Genomic DNA, 17968 nt, shown 5'->3' on the forward strand with positions numbered 1-17968 from the left:
TCACTTTTCCAAAAGCCTGTCAAAACCATTAGCTAGCCTAACATAAAGTGGAAGATAACCTAGTGTCCATTATGATATCATGCTGTATTGAAATGGATGTTTTTGTTCTTACTTCTTACATCGAATACTAAAGCTATATTATTTACCAAAAGACTGCGTAGCATCTAATATTCTCTTTCTATTGATTACTGCTTTGAAGTGGGACTCCTACACTTAAGTGATAATCCATTGTTTTCTTTTACTAATTTTTGCTTGAGGCACCACTTTCTATTTTGCAATTTGCTTTCTCACTTTTGCATGCATACACCAGCTAGCTTTTGGGTTGGGATTCGTCTTTTAATTAGAGGAATTTATTAATTGTATAATTGCTTTTCGCTTTGTCATGGGAGGTATCTTTTTATATTTTCCATTCCTTACCTTTGTGGTTTTAGACCAACATCACTTTACCATTCAATCTTTCCCCCGGTTGACTTCTCTTTCCATCCATGGGGCAAGAATAACAAGGCATCATATGATATTGGTTGCTCTGGTCTTGCTTTAATTTCCCGAGTGAAATTTTCCACGGAGACTGGAGATTTATTATGTGTTATAAGTTTATAAATTGAGTAGATTAAATTAATAGATAAAGTAACATATTACCTTTTAAATTATAGTAATTCTCAGTATAGAAATTTGGGCTACCACTTAATGAAAACTATATTCTACTTGTTTATCAATTTTATCTACTCAAGAGTTGATTGGTTTATTGGAGAGATACATTTCCTACTTAACTTTTTGTTGCAGTCTGCTGGGGCCGGGACGGAGCCATATCTGTTGTGCTCCGTGGTTAGTTTTTTTGGCTTGAAAGTCAGAAAATTATTCTTGCTGTATTTTGACTATTTGAGCGATTCAAATAGCATTTTGGTAACCATAGTATTCAAGAATATGCAGTATGCTGTTGCTATAGTTTGCGATTTAGAGCCTGTTGCTTGACAGAATTTCCTGGCACCTTTGGATTTCTCAGATGCGTTATGTATTTTATCTTTTCAAATGTGTAATTAATTTTCTGTTAGATGGAATTTAACATTTTTTTCTTTGCATGTGTACAATAACGACGACTAGATTTGAACCTAAAATATGGTACAAATTACCCAAACCTCTTATCACTGAGCCGATCCTAATAGGTTTAATTGGTCTAATGTAAGAAAAAAATTCTCAGGACTTTTTCTTTCATAACCAAACAGTTGATTGACTTTCACAGTTTATATTTGGTAAGCTGTGAGCCTAATTATTAGTTGGTTTGCTTGAAATTGTTCTCAAAGAATGAATTCACTTGGGAAAGCTGTTTGCGATCATTATCTGGTTAAATGACTGAATGGTTTGTAATTCACCTGAGTAGCCGCCGATGATGGAGGTTCCATGTTGAAAACAGTTGTTCCAGGAATTTGGAATTTTGGATTACTGCTGTTGCCACAAATCACGATGGTGGTGGGAGTCACGACAATCACAAATTCACAACCACTTGCATAGCAAATTCTTTTGGTCTTTGACAGCAAAGTTTGTGTGGGGGTCACCATCCTTTAATTTATTTAGATTAAAAGTGAAATAGAAATAAATAAGCCAGGGAAAATTTGAAAAGATAATAAAAAAAATAAAAAGTAGAGTAAAAATGTTTTATTTGGGTTGATAAAAAAACTGAAAGGAATGAGTTAAAGTGAAAATAAATAAACGAATTGTATTAAAATCTCATTATACTTTCCTTTTTTCTCTAAATAAACATGAAGTTAATGAAACAAACCACTGGTGGATACTTATTTCATATTGCCATTAAAATTCTATAGAAATAGTTTTGAGTTAAATTTAGGAAGAATACCTGTTAGTCTGCTACTGTCATTCGTACGTATAAGTAATTATTATACATTTATTCTATGGCACGTATAAGTCAAAGAGTTAGAAGCATTGATAAATGGACCCTGAAAATCTGAATGGGGTGGGAGAAATTACTGGATTCTCGAGGGTTAAATGATCTGAATTTTATTCTACACAGCGCAAGGCTGCCCCTTCAGTCATCAACCCAGCGAGCTAACCACTCACCAGGCAAGTACCACTGTAAACTTCAAATCAAGAATGGATGCGCATGTTACGAAGAAGACGTACACTTTGGTGATTGCACTCTTCAATAGTAGATGTGCCTTTAATCATTGTCACATGTAATTATTATAAAGTTTATACCTCAACACATCTACATTTATTCATCATATCATATAAGAAGTTGATTTTTGGTATACATCATGTATTTTATATTAGAGATAATCATGTTGAGTCTTATAAGATTGTTATGCACTATAATTTTTTTTTTCAAAGTATTTAACACAATTATATGTTTAGTATTTAAATTTGAGATTGTTGAGTAAATTAGAATAATTCTACGTTGGTTGATTCACGTGTTTGATGATATATACGGAGTTGATGTAATTATTTATATATTAAGTTGATAAAAAAAATTAAGATAACCCGGGTTAGCTTAACTATATGAACCATCTAGCATTGAGAAAATTTATCCATGAGTGGTGGACCTGTTATCGTGTGGGTTGTAGTCCCAGGGAGCTCGGCTTTGAGGGTCAGAAAATGAATGGTACTAAAAGTGATGAAGGCCTTAAAACCGTCTGATATGCAGATAAGATGTCACAAAAGTTGATGCAAAGGACCACCTACACTACACTACACCCAGGGAGTGAGCATCTGTTTTTCACACTCTACGGAACTTAAAACGTAAAAACCAATCACTTACTTAGAAGTGATCATAACCTTCTATCATTAAATATTGTTGAACTTGAAATTTTGCCTCCTTTGACGGCACTTTTTCCACATGATATACCTCAACTGAATACCCTCCCCTTTGGCATCACGTGAGTGAATCACGTGACTTTGCTGATGTGTCATAAACATAATGGTGATCCATGCTGGCTAAGTTTAAAGGTGATGTGGCATCCGCACCAAATGAAATGAGTGCTCTGATTTTTCTTTGCTTTCATATTATTTTTTCAACACTTCTATCATTGAGTAAAGTTTTATAATTAGATTCACTAAATAAACTAGGGCCAGTGTCAATTAATGGCATCACTGTAAAACTTAACCCAAAAATAGTACGTTACAACAAAAGTGTGTCAATCACTGCAAAACTGTTTCTAACTTTAGAATTTTAAGTTATTAGAAATAGTAAATATAGCTTTGAGTAGAAATAGAGCATTGCAATAGTACTTAATTCAATTATAACTTACTAGATGCTAGCTAATTTAATATTTAAAAACCAGTTATCTTAAAAAAAAGTGTGAAAATAACGTGATGAGAATGTTTCTGTGTCAAATACTTTTCTTGATGGATGATTTATTTATTTAACCCCCCCTTGTTGCATGTTCCTTACTTCCTTCGAAACCTTTGGCTACCAACAAACACATACACACACACACACACTTGGATCAACTTTCCTCGTCCCTTGCTTTCCACTCCAACACGGTACCAACCAACCTACCAAATGGCAGCCAAACCAGCTGAAGAAGCTCCTCAAGGAGAAACCCTCAAGTACCAGGTGATGATAAATTTTTCCTTGCTCTCTCAATTCCATTTTCTCTTTTAAATTTGCATGTGTTATGTGTAGATATAATATTTCTCTCCATTTATTCAGTTTTGTTCTGATTCTAATTATCAATTACTGATTACTCCATTCATTCTGCAGACGTGGGCTTTGAAAGTATTGATCCACTGCGATGGCTGCAAAAGGAGAGTTAAGAAAATTCTTCAGGGAATTGATGGTATATATATCAGTCTCTTCATTTTATACTTCTTTTGATACATGATACATGCTATCCATTTTATATAGATATATCTCAACTTCTAACTTTGCAAGTCTTGGTGATATTCTTTATATAATGATTATCTTAACAAAGAAGTAACTATAATGATATGTTAGTCCATGTTAGGAATAAAATAGAAAGAAAAAAAAATACTAATTATGTGTTTGTCATTGGAATAGGGGTTTATACAACAGAGGTTAATTCTCTGCTGCACAAGGTTACGGTCACCGGTAACGTGGACGCTGAGACTCTCATCAAGAGGCTTTCAAGATCAGGGAGGGTAGTGGAGCTTTGGCCAGAAAAACCACCTGAGAAGAAAGATAATAAGAAGTCTGGGAAATCCAATAAGGGTGGTGCTGGTGATGCTAATAAGGAGAAGGAAGACCAAAAGAATAGTGAACCAGATTCTGATGGTGGTGGTTCAAATGAGGGTTCTAAAGACGCTCCCGGTGAAGATTCTGACAAAGAAGGTCATAGTTATGAATGTGAGGAGGGAGGTGGTGGTGGTGAAGGTGGCAAAAAGAAGAAAAAGAAAAAGAAAAAGAAGAACAAAGGGGAAAACGGTGGTTCTGCATCTGCAACTCCTAATAATAATGGAGGAGGAGAAGAAATTAGTAAAGTTGAAGCATTAGTCCCTTCAAATTTGGACACTTCCTTCACTCCCAAGGATCTTATTAGTCCTCCAATTCAGCATGCTTACCCATATCCACCACAGGTGTATTATCCACCTCCTCCAGCATATGGATTAAGCTATAACACAGCATATCCTGTCTCCAGTACTGCTTCATATTATGTTGGTGCTCCTATCATGCCCATGCATGCTTACACTACTCCATACTCTAGACTGCCACCACCTCCTCCACCATCTGATCCAATCAAGCACTATGTTGAGGATGAGTATGAAAGTGATGGATATTGCTCCATTATGTGACAAACACACACCAAAGTGGAGGATGATGTACTAGCTAGCTAGTGTTATTACTTATTAATGATAGTACTCAGGTTAAGTGGAGGGGTTGAATTTTGTAATATGCTCAACAAAATTAGAAATATTAAATATGGGGACAAAAATAAAAAAAAGAGGGCATGTGCAGGTATGGGGGGGGTCTTGAATACTTTGTCTTTGTTTAGCATGATCTCTCTCTTTCCTCTTCTTTTTTTTTCTTCACTTGTTAAGAGTACAAAGCTTTTGGGGTTTGTCAAAGAAAGGCCAGTAGCCTTGTAATGCTCTGCAATTTGTAGGTCCGGAAATCTTCCTTTCCCTCTCTATCTTATGTGTAAAGTATCTTTATAAGTACCAACTTTTTTTCTTCTCTTTACATATTTGGTTGCTAGTTACAAGCTGGTGAATGGTTTTGCTAATTCTCATGCATGCAAATCGGCTAGCCAGCCAACTAGTCTTAGCTTTGCAGTTACCGAAGAGTGAATCTTATATATAAATAATTACTTCCTATGGGAAATGCTTGATCATCTTTTGCCTCTAGTTGGTTAAACATAGATCTATTTTGCTTTGTCATATTTTGGCCTTTTGGGGATATATATATGGTAGTAGCATTGCAATTTCAAGTGATCGAAAGCTTATTTGTATAGTTGTTGGTAGGTGCCACCTTTTACTTCTTTCTGAATCTAAGGAACAGGTTAGCACCGGGAACAATAAAATTAAAAGGGCACACTTCAATTCTTGGCCTTTGTAATTGTATTTCTCTCTTTTTTGCTAGCTTTGGCTAAAACCCATGTCTTTGGTGTTTATTTGTGCAGAAAACTGCTTTGGTTGGAGAGATCAGAATAGGAATCAATTATATAAACAAAAAATCAATATTGTTGAGGCGGCGGGCAAATGTTCTTCAATGAGTCAGTGCATGCTTAATTTCAGGCTGGGAGAATTAAAAAGTATTTTTAAAGTAATAAACCTTTTCTTTTTATTGAAATTTGCAATTGGGCATTAAATTATAAAAGTAATTTCTCAGCTTTCTTAATTAACTGAGAAGGAAAGCATCAAATAAATTTAGAAAAAGTGTTACCTTGTGATCTCAATCATCGATTCATTAATTTCAACTTGTGTTGGCTGGACCCATTTGAGTTATAGCCTGTATTAAAAGTATACTAGGTTTCATTGGGCAAATTACCATTGAATTTACTGAACATTAATGATGATGTACCGTTTTTCGTATTTCCCTCAATTTTTGTAATAATAGTAGTATAAATAAAAAAAATGTGTTAACAAAAATAAAAGAAAAATCATATTGTTATGTAAATTAAAAATGGTATCCCAAATGATGCATCTACTTTACATTTAAAAGTTTAAAACAAATAACTTAGTATGTATTTTAAAAGGATATTCAGGTAAAATTCATGACCAAACTTATTAATTATGACTTATGAGATCTTGAGTTTGCGAAATAGTCCAGTTCATCGTTAAAATCTCTTTGTAGTTCAATATTATTACAAACTAGCTAGTCTCCATGTTGTATTGAGTTATCTAGGCGAATACGTTAAACCCGAGTATCCGACACATTTTCTCTTAATCAGTTACTTTACAAAGCCAACAAGATGTGATTCTCATGATTCATGCTAATCTAATCCAAGAGTAGAATATTCACACGATTATACCTCTTCTTTAATATTGATCTCATAGTCATATCATAAAAGTATATGTGAGTTTATATAACATATATATCTGGTATCAGAATGCCACCATATCTTCAGCATTAAGCATCTAAATTACATGTCCCCAGCAGGTTAATTAATTATTCCCTGTAGTTTGCCAATTTACAGCCCCACGATCCCTTCAATCTTTCCTTCCCTTGGCAGAAATTCCAGAAAGCCCCACGGGGTTAATTATGACTAAGACTAATTATGAGGTCAGATTAAGAAAGACTAATTAATAATATGAAATTATGAATAATAAACGACAAATATGTATAGTGTGACTTTGAGTTCACTCTGTTTAGATTTTCGTTTTTTGTTGGATCTGTTCGGATTGATTGTTAGAACAAAGCAGCATATCCAAAAGTTATCGTCTGTAGACTTTAGGTGAAAAGAAGATGGAGTGACATGATTTCTCGGGTCCCTCTTGCCTTACTATGATTTATTTGGAATCTAGAAAATTCCCATTTCTGTTAGCAAAAAATGTTTTTCAATACTTTCTTTATTGAGTATAAATATATTTACTGATGATGGGTAAAAGACTTTTATATTATCATTCAAATCACATTATTGATTTTAATACATTTATTAATTTTATTATAATTATATTAATAATAATAATAATAATTTTTAATTAGTTAATAATGTAAATATTATTTTACGACGGTACATAGAATTTTTTTTACATTTTTCTTTATTATTATTTTTTTACATTTATTTTATAGTTACAGAAAGAAATGACTTTTATCTTGATAGTAACAGTGCGTGAAGGATAAATGACTAGAATTTGGGTGTTAAATGTGTGATAAGTTCCTATTGAAAAAGAAGAGAGAGAAATTAAGATCGTTTTATTATGGTGTATTTTGACAAATAATTTAGATCGTTTTATTATGGTGTATTTTGACAAATAATTTAATTACATAAAAATTTATATTAAAATTTTAGCCGTAAAATTTATTGAAATCAATTAAAACAACTTCTGAGAATGTATAAACTATTTTTATAAATCATAATTTTAAATAAAGATAAGCTCCTCCAATCACTCTATTAATGATAGAAAATTACCTTTATTCTTTTAAGGTTTCAGAAAAGCCCTGTCAATTGTGGGATACATGATTGCTATATGTTCCTTGTGGAAACGTGAAAGGACACAAATCGCCCTTTGCTTTTAATTAGTATTTTTTAAAAATTTTAAACAATTAGAATGAACTAAAGATAAAAGTATAAAAGTATTCATTAGTATGCAATGCTGAGATAATAATGACTTCTAAATTGGTGGTTATTAGTCGGTATTTGTTTTCCACTGTTCTTTCTACTTCACGAATAGTTTATAATAATTGTAGGTTGAACATTTCAGGTAAGAAAAAAAAATAGAGAGTCGAAAGGACAACATAGAGATAATGCTGCAAGAAAAAAAAAAGTTACATGAATTGGGACGGGATATGTCGGACAATTTATCAGAAAGAAAAACATCAAGATCCTTAGATAAAATCTATGTGAATTCGAAACACGTATACTTGTTTTGGTTAACTAATTAGTGTACTTTTTTTTTTATCTTGCATTAATATTAATAGGGGCTAACCACATGATTATAATTTTCGTAAGATATATATTACTTCTACTTCTCCAGTAACATGGAATGAACCTTTTATTTTCTCTGTACAATTTTTGTTAAAAAAATATTAGAATTTCTTAATTAAAGTGTTAGGCTAAAAATTGAAATATAAATTTAAAAATCATTATTAATGAACATAACTAGTTGATCTTTCGAACAACTATATTATACTTATTTTTTTTAAATACTTTTTATGGAAAGGAATCATTAAATAAAGAAATATTCTTTACTCTTCGGGCAGGGCAGTAGTCAGTAGAAAACTGGAAATTTCTTTGCCAGCCGAGTATTTTTCCTTAGGCATAAAAAACAAACTAAGCAAAGTGAGTCTTAAATGCAATAATGACCTAGTTGGTGCTTGTTAAAGAGCTCGAGACACTGACAGTTCAACCAAATCAACAGTAACATAGAAAGTACTAAAACATTTTGATTGAGAGATAAACATCTATCAAGAAGGGATGATTATAAAATGGGTTTAGTTTAGTCTTAATTCTTTTCGAATTTTTTTTAGGATAATGTCTTGATTCAATCAAAATTTGATAAACTGTGGAACAAAATCGAATTAACCTAAAATATTAATTTAGCACAGGTCTTACAAGTTAGAAGAATGCAGACAGATTTGATGGTGTAAATGTTTTGTACTACAGCAATTAGAGTTGAAAGGGAGCAATCAAGCTAAGTATATTCAGATTTTGGCAACATATCATGGAATAAAAGATAGTACTCATCTCTCGTAGCCTATGGTCTATGGGTTGCAATATAATGCGGAATTGTGATTGTGTAGCAGAAGAATCAGATATGCCTTTTGTGATTAATGGTTTTGTTTATTATAGCCTTAGTGTTAGGCCTAGTACATAATGGCATTATGATGTTTATACGTTTAGGAAGGGCCAGCATTGTGCTTCATTGTTTATGGTCAATGCTGTTAATAGCTATTAGAGAGGTCTTGAGTTGGGAATCGTAAACAAGCTGTGGCTTGCAATCTATTACTCTTATACTGATCTTGGCTCACATCCTGTGGCTTAACCATTGCTTCTTTGTTTTAATAATGACCTTTTTGTTTATTTTTTTTTAAATGTAATAAAAAACACTTTTATGGAACAAATGAATTTACTTTTAAAAAAAGTCAGAAAACTAATTTTTTTAAGCAAAAGCAGTTTAAATAAACAAAAACTTAATAAAAAAATGTATTTTATTTATAAAAAAACAAGTAAGTTTCCAATATCTTTTGCTTTTTTAAAAAAAAAAAATAATTTGATATAATATAAATTTTAATAATATATATATATATATATATATATCTTCCAAAATTCTTGCACTATTTTTTGAAAAGGTAGAAAGGGCTACCGTCGGGGTACAAAACCAGTTTATCCAATGATCTAGTAGGCCTTGGCCCGTTCACTTGTAGGCTTGATTAAACCCAACAATTTGTTCGTAGCTCTAAAATCAACCAAAAGCCTTGCCCTCACCATTAAAAGGTCTTTCTTGTGACAAAAGTGTAAAATAATAATAATAATAATATTATTATTATTATATCGTCGATATATTCCACCAGAAAATGGTGTCAATATACAGCCTAATGCGTCCTTTATTGTGAAATTATATACATAAACTTTATATGGTAAGAACCCTTAAATTAAGAGTCAAATTTGTAAGAAAAATCACTAATAAAAAATTATTCAGTGTTCTAATTTACCTGGTGCCAAGTTATGTCCTCTTTCAACTTCTCTATTCGTATTTCTTCAATTTCTCTGAGGTGCGTGGGATAGAGTGTGGACAATGCCACAATGGTGCTATCAGTGGGGCAGATTCATAAGTTGGGCAGATTCATAAGTTGTTTCTCGACATTAATTTTACAACTTATCTAAATAAATCATGCTGTTTTGTTTTCATTCAGTGGATCTTTTTCTTTAAGGATATTTTCATTCCATAGATCGAAAGTGACATCTTCATGCGTGTCCATATTATTGACAAGTGACCATTTTTCCTCTCATTTTTTGGCATTTTAGTTGCCATTCTCAAAACATATTCTTCATGTCGTATAGTTTAGGTCCAAGATGATAAGCTAGGTCTCTTTTTCTAGGGATATATGCTCCCACCCACCCCAAACCCATACTCACGCGTAAGTGATTAATTGATATCAAGCAAAGGGAGAATTTGGGTAAATAATTTAGGTAAACAATTATTTAATGAGAATTTATTATATAAAAATATAATAAAATGAATTTATCTTACTAATTAACAACTTTTTATCTTTACCTACAATACTTTAATAAAAATTTTCTTTAATTGTTTCATTTAATACTACGCTATTTATTTTAATATTATATTATTTTGCCAAAAATATATTTTTATCTATACAATAAATATATATATATATATTTTTGCACAAATATTTTATTTTATGTCATTTTATCTTTAAGCTAATTTAATAATAATATCAATTTTATAATCCCATTGAACTCCATTGAAAACCGCAATATCAAAGATTTAAACTTTGAGATTGCTTAATTAAATAACACATATCATTAACATTTGTGTCAATCAATGTTAATTATTAATTATCTATAGTCTATAATAATATAAAAATTATTCGATCATTGTCACCTGTAAGCTAGACAGTAAATTAAATTGGAATCCACTTTTTTTTCATACTCTCCTTTTAATGCTTTCTCTTATTGTTTTACTTTTATTAAGAACGGTACAAAACGTGGGACACTCTCTGATTTTTGTTAAACATAGTCATAAATTACACATTCAGTAATTGAAACAGTATATTTATAAAGTTTATGTTAAGAAGGCGATCCTCTTAAAAAAAAGAAGGTGATCCTCTTGTATATGAAATTTGAATTAAGTAAATGAAATTTTGATTTATGAGGCTCCATTTGCAATATAAAGAAGATGGAAAAATGACTTTAACCTAACATATTGACTCGCATAATCCGTCTACTTAAGTCTTAAAATGAGAGCTAATTTATTATTCTTTTTCACTTGTCATTCAAAATGTTTTTTTTTAGAAATCAAAATCAATATAAAAGAATTTACAATAATTCACGTCAACTAATTAACTTAGTTTGACTGAATTATTCAAAATGAGTTTAAGGCAGGTTGAATTAACCATTAAAGCTAAAAATTAAAAGAGATGCAGTTTTAATTATTTTAGTAATTTAATTTTTAGAGATCATATATCTTACAAAGAGATGATATTACTTGAACTTAATAAGACTCATTGCAAGTAATAAAACTTTTTCTCTAAATAATTAATATAATATTTTTACTGGAATATTTAATACAATTATGTATTTGTTTGAACTCATAACTTATGAAGTTAAAATCATTTTGTTTTATTTTGATTTGATTATTGTCACTTTTATTTGTGATGTTTATACGTGAAACTTTAATGTTTCACTTTTTTATATTTTCTCTAATTTTTAGGTGGGTCATTCTATTAATTCACCGTAAAGTAGAATAAATCAGTAATTTTTAATTTTTTTATAGTTTTTTATGGAAGTTTTTTATAGGTTAATAGCATATGATAATGAGATAACCTATCTTACCAACCCTATATAATATAATTATGTACCTCTAAGACATTGAATTTTCTGAGAATAAATTTCCTAAATTCTATAAGATATGTCTGTGTTTAATGAAGTGTGGAAAGAAAGAAACACAAACTAATGAGAATAACTGAATAAGAATCTAATACAGTAACTCTTTCTACTTTTTGAAAAGGCACAAAAAAAGTAACGAATTAAACGAACGAATAAAGACCACCAAGAAAAGGTCGAATAATCTGAATTGAGAAAATTTAGGGAAAAAAGTAAGCAATTACAATATTTTATATATTTTTATCATTATTTATATTTAAATTTTGAATTTCATTTTAGCAACCTATGTAATAATACTGTCATTAAAATTCGATGCTAATTTTTCAAAACGAAATTTAATTTTATTTATTTTAAAAATATATTTAAGTATTCTTAAATTTTGTCTAAAAGTAGCCGTGACGTATTTTATATAAAATGATATATATATAAATGTTGAACAAATTTTGATATAGTTACGGAATTTAAAAATTAATTAATTACACCACATATGATTTTTTATGGTTACTTATGTATATCATGATTTGGAAAACCTTTTAATTATTGTTTTATGAAGGAGGAAAAAAGGTATCGCAGAAGAATATTATAAAGTCTGTAAGGTTTACATCTCAATGCGACACTAATGGTAAACGAGAAATATAATAGTTGTACCTTAATCTATAATATTTTGATGGGTTTTTCTACCTAATCACAACTAAATATGGGATTGAATAACCTTAATCCTATGTGATCAAATAAAATTGCACTCATTTTTTTATGTATAAAATTTTATGTAATTTTATTGAATCATTTAAAATGAGTTATTTAATCTCATTTTACTTGGAGACAGTTAGACCATAAGAAATAAAAGAGAGAGAGAAATAGGAAAAAAAAGTAAATAATAAGAAAGAATGATGTAATAAAAAGATAAAAAGTAACAAATGTTAATGTTATATAAACGATATAATATAATTGATCGTATAAAATGTGACACCACTACCTTAACTGTCATCCAACACGAGGAATCTTGCGACCCACATGAACAGAAGAAGTGGTCCATGCACATGCTAGCTAGGCTAGCACTCTACATGGTGAGATTTTTCTCTATATATATCTCCATTATAGTTCACCCTTCAAGTTCTACTGCCACCCTTGGAAACCCAAAGAGCCCAGCATAGCCAGAATATGAAACCTCACGTTTCTGGTGAAAGCTCTAATTTGGCCAAGGAGTCTAGCAGATCCGTCGGAGAGAAGCTCCACCAGGTTTGTAAGGCTGCCATGGTGGCAATCATCACCGATGGATCCAACCAACCTAGCAGTAGTAGTAGGCTTCTCACCAATCAAAGGTTGAGCCTCCAATCAGAAGACCCAATTAGAACCTTAATGTTCTTGGTCTCTTGGAGTCACACATAGCTAATTAAATACACTCAAAATCGTGAAGGAATAGATCGATTGAACCAAACTCTTCTAAGTTTGGAGAAAATTGAATAAAACTATATGGGTGGGCCAAAATTCATTCATATATGTTGTCACATATCTATATAATATTACTATGTCAATATATACATGCAGGGAGTGGCGTAAAAAATCTTATAAGGTTTCATAGCCTGATATTATATACACCGCACGGCAGCAACCTAAGGACAAAAAACACTGAATCGGGCTACATCTGTATATATATGTGTGTACACACAAAACAAAAATCTGCCTATTTATGTATGCTCGCGGCTAGCTGTAAAATGCTCTGTTATAAATTAGATTCCCTTTGATTTCTAGTGTACGTTCATAATTAAGCTTGTGCAGTCTGAATCTGAAACACTAGCTGCTGGTTCATTTGATTCCTTCTGCCATTGGAATTAAGGGTGAAGACAGCTTTGGATATATTCGTGAATTCGGCCAACTTAGACTTCGTTTTAAAAAAATATATTAAACGATTTTGAGTGTTAATTAAGATTAGTTCGGAGATTCGATCTCATAATTTTTTATAAAGATTTTATTGTTCTTTCAGTTATACTTTTAATTTTTTATGAATACTTTTTTCTCAAAAATAATTATAACTATGTAGTCTAAATTCTTCTAAAAAGAACCTTTTAAAATTATATACATAACTTGATGATCTAAACCTCACTCGAGTATAATTAAGATGGTTTAAAGTTGCTTCAATTTTTTTTAAAATAATATCAAACTTAATACGATTTAAGTACAAATTAATTAGTTCGATCCCACCCCTGATAAATTATTATAATTTTAAAAAACAATTAAACAAATATAACTCTTTTCTTTTCCCTTCAAGCTAGTTATTACTATCTAGCTTCTTAGGTATCGTATTAAGATATAATTCTCCTTTCTCGTAATGAAAAATGTTTGGTAAAATTAAAATTAACAAATGAATTAGGTGATAAATGTAAAACGACATAAAAAAAACATATTTAGTTATTCAATTTCTAAATTCAAAGAATTAAACAAATTAGTGAAAATAAAAAAGTAACTAATGATAGTAGTTTAGAATGTGTTTGATCTGTTTAAAATATGTGTATGATAAGCACTCTAATACCTTGTAAGCTATTTTTACTGGTTTATAACACAACCTTAATTATTTCAATAGTTTCTATCCTATTATTACATGCTAATTGAAGTGACCTAATAAAATAAACTTGAAACTATTAAAATAATTTTATGTATAAAATAAGTTTTTTTTGTCAAATTAGCTTACAAGTTAGTTAAAGTAGCTTATAAATTACTATAGTAATTTACTTAAAACATTATGTGACTTTTGAAGTTGTTTAATAATTTTTGGTAAACATTCATTTATTGGATAAATTATATTTATATTTCTTAAAATTTAATAATGAATAACACATTGGTATATTTTGTTTTACACTTACCTGAGTTACCTTACCTTCCTTAACTCATTTATAACATTATAAAATTAATGGAATTCATACCAAAAATACAGTTAAATATAATTTTTCATATATATATATATATATAATTTTTTTTAATAAAATTTATTTATGTATTATTTTTTACACGTGCGTGGGCGTGTGTGATGTGATTAGTGGAGTAAAAATTGTAATATACATAGAGGAGTAAGTCATAGCCACAATTTGCCAAGTGATAAGAGTAATAGAAACCTCTCAGCCCCTCTCCGATCAAATGGCCACCGTAATCGACGGCAAAGCCGTTGCGCAAACCATCCGATCTGAAATCGCCGACGAGGTGCGCCAGCTCTCTCAAAAATACGGCAAGGTAACCCCTTATTTTCGTTTCTCTCTCCCAAAACAAGAATCGCGATTCTCCAATATATAGTAAACAATTGCGAGTGTAAATGTTGCAGGTTCCGGGATTAGCGGTGGTGATAGTAGGGAACAGAAAAGATTCACAGAGCTATGTTGGAATGAAGAGAAAGGCATGCGCTGAATTGGGAATCAAATCCTTCGATGTGGACCTTCCCGAACAAGTCTCCCAAGCTGAACTAATCAAACAAGTTCACCAGTTGAATGCTAACCCTGACGTACATGGTTCGTCACTTATTACACTCTTTTATTACCTCTTTCCCCTTCAATTTTCATCACACTTATCAATTAACCTCACATTTTTGTGCCTTAATTACTTTACAGGCCTATACACCTACTTCTTTTTCATGCATGTGCTATTTTAAATATTAATTCTACTTTTTGTTTTGGACCTTTTTTTTTTATTGTGAGGATTGGTTTGTTAATATCCGCAGGTATATTGGTTCAGCTCCCGTTGCCTAAGCACATAAATGAAGAGGAAGTTCTGACTGAAATCAGCCTTGAGAAGGATGTAGATGGTTTTCATCCTTTGAACATTGGCAAGCTTGCAATGAAAGGCAGAGACCCCCTGTTCCTTCCCTGCACTCCCAAGGCAAATGCTCTTTAATGTGATTTTTTTTGGAATACATTCAATTATTATGTCAACAATTCGAATGAATTTCACATGCTTAGAAGAGGGGAAAACACAACTAATCTAGTTATCTTGTCATTTTTATTTTCTTAGAAGTACTTTTAAAGAAACTTATCCAAACAGACCCTTAGAACAATTGAGTTGGATATATCCTTCATTCTTCCTAAAAGTAAAAGGCTTTTTATACTTGTTACTTAATTCTCTGTGATCCTCACTGAACCTATGGGAATGGGAAGGTTGCTCTAATTTATTCTTTTTCTTGTTTTGATTTAAGTCTGCTGAATACAATTTAGTTTTTGAAATAGTGTCTCCAAAATCTCATTCACGTTTGCTATTTGTATGCAGGCATGTATTGAACTATTACAACGAAGTGGTGTAAGTATTAAGGGAAAGAAAGCCGTTGTGGTTGGTAGAAGCAACATAGTTGGATTACCAGCTTCATTGCTGCTTTTGAAAGCAGATGCCACAGTTACTATTATTCATTCACACACAAGTCAGCCAGAAAGTATCATACGTGAAGCAGATATTGTTATTGCAGCAGCAGGACAGCCGATGATGGTAACTAAAGTAGCAAAATATAATATGCTTTATCTGCATCTCTATTCTAAGTTCTTGTGCTGTGGAGTTTCAAATTTTAGCCCTTAGTACTGTTCAATGGGATTTTTTAAAATTAAGTTGATCTTCCTATCATGACATTGGTATAAACAGTGTCTGGACAAAAAGAAACATTGTTTTTGAAATTTTTGTGCTTCAGTGCTTCACATCCCATCGAGTAGTTACTGCCAATTTTCTTCCTAATGGAGAGTTTACTTGTGCTTAGTGAAATTCTTTATCTTTTTAGATCAAGGGCAGTTGGATCAAACCTGGAGCTGCAGTGATAGATGTTGGCACAAATGCTGTTGATGACCCAACAAAGAAGTCAGGTTACAGGCTTGTTGGAGATGTAGATTTTGGGGAAGCATCTAAAGTTGCTGGTTGGATTACTCCAGTTCCTGGTGGTGTAGGTCCAATGACAGTCACAATGTTGCTGAAGAATACTTTGGATGGAGCCAAGCGCTACATTGAACAAAATAATTGATCTTCCTTTAATTTGAATAAATAAAAGGTATGTACTATTAGTTTGAAATTCTTTGAGAATCGGTTTTATCCACACTTTTGTTTCTGTTTAGGTAGATGAATGTATTCTACAAAATCACAAGGATCGCTTTCGATGGATAAGTAGAACTGGTCCAATCGAAACTATGTATTTGCCCTTTCACTATCTCCGAAGAAACATTCTCGATGTGGGTACTGACCATATTTTAGATTGGATTTAGAGCATAGCTATTCCTTGGTGGTAAGAAACGCTTGTAGCCAGTGTAAGATCAGTTCTAATGTAAGAATCAGTTCTTAACATTAAAATATTGCTTTTCTACAACAAAGTATAAAAGTGTGGAGTAATATGTGGAACACATTTTAAATTCTTAAGTGGTTTTACTATTAGAGTAGAAAGTTATTGAAACTCTAAAATCTGATGTGGTATAACTGGACTCACCAAATGAGAATTGAGAACCAAAATTAGTGCAACTAATGATCTTGTTGCTTAGATACCTTAAGCATGTAATCTTGTCTTAGATTCCAAAATTCTTCTCCTTTGCCCTCCGGAACGAAAAGGATATAATCGATGTTGTATGATTGACGGGGTTGAAAATGAATCAAATAAAAAGAAACAGGAAATTTTTTGCAACGTGCAGAAATAGAAGAGACGAAAAAAATATAACAATGTCACTTGTCACTGGTGACTCGTCATTCAAATTCTCTTTTGCATTGCAATGAACTGAACACTGTAGAATGTTTAAGAACACGTTATACAGCCAACAAATTACATTATTGACGTGGAAACCCCAAAACACAGTTATAAGGTTCATTTTGATATGAAAAACCTCGTCTTAATCCATTTCCAAACACGCTAATAGACAAAAATGCTATTCCAGTGCTTTCACAATCTGTCTTTTCTTTTTTTAAAAATAAAAAACAAAAATTGCTATGCGCATGCCGGACTACAATTATTACACTATGAAACAAGCGTATGACTTCACAAAATGAGGGACACTCTCCGAAGCGTGTAGATTTACTAAATCTAATTTCTCAGATGAACATTGCCGCTGAAGACTAAAGCGTCTTTAAGAAAGTGACGTGTTATCCTAAATTGAATTCATTAAGAATCATGAATTATATGAAATATATCCTTAATTATCCCTGAAAAGAAGATCTAGTGTCAATATGTCATCATGCAATAGCAATTTTTTTGAAACAGAAAACTTAATTCATATCAGATATAATAAGATCCTGAATACAAGCAGGAATGTTCTCAAAAAGCTGGTTGC

At 31.4% G+C, this 17968-nt stretch overlaps 3 protein-coding genes across 4 annotated transcripts; all 3 read left to right on the plus strand.

The window, feature by feature from the left end:
• Positions 1-3345: 3345 nt before the first annotated feature.
• On the plus strand, positions 3346-5152 carry LOC100783119 (heavy metal-associated isoprenylated plant protein 36). The gene is made up of 3 exons (XM_003521507.5): positions 3346-3568; positions 3716-3791; positions 4013-5152. Exons 1-3 carry the CDS (start codon positions 3362-3364, stop codon positions 4762-4764), a joined length of 1035 nt encoding a protein of 344 aa, XP_003521555.4. The 5' UTR covers positions 3346-3361; the 3' UTR covers positions 4765-5152.
• A 7691-nt stretch (positions 5153-12843) lies between these two features.
• LOC127898560 (uncharacterized) lies at positions 12844-13646 on the plus strand. Its single transcript, NM_001414694.1, has one exon. It carries the CDS (start codon positions 12861-12863, stop codon positions 13086-13088), a length of 228 nt encoding a protein of 75 aa, NP_001401623.1. The 5' UTR covers positions 12844-12860; the 3' UTR covers positions 13089-13646.
• Positions 13647-14653: 1007 nt separating this feature from the next.
• LOC100783652 (c-1-tetrahydrofolate synthase, cytoplasmic-like) lies at positions 14654-17350 on the plus strand. 2 transcript variants are annotated; one of them, NM_001414693.1, is made up of 6 exons: positions 14654-14924; positions 15013-15196; positions 15406-15563; positions 15948-16160; positions 16444-16707; positions 16772-17350. In NM_001414693.1, the coding sequence occupies exons 1-5, from the start codon at positions 14832-14834 to the stop codon at positions 16678-16680; spliced, it is 885 nt and encodes a 294-aa protein (NP_001401622.1). In that variant the 5' UTR covers positions 14654-14831; the 3' UTR covers positions 16681-16707; positions 16772-17350. The 2 variants fall into 2 exon arrangements, with proteins under 2 accessions (NP_001401622.1, NP_001239823.1); NM_001252894.3 differs by having other exon boundaries at positions 16444-17350.
• Positions 17351-17968: the final 618 nt, after the last annotated feature.

Source organism: Glycine max, chromosome 3 (assembly GCF_000004515.6).
Source record: "Glycine max cultivar Williams 82 chromosome 3, Glycine_max_v4.0, whole genome shotgun sequence".
In the NCBI taxonomy this organism is placed as follows: Eukaryota; Viridiplantae; Streptophyta; class Magnoliopsida; order Fabales; family Fabaceae; genus Glycine; species Glycine max.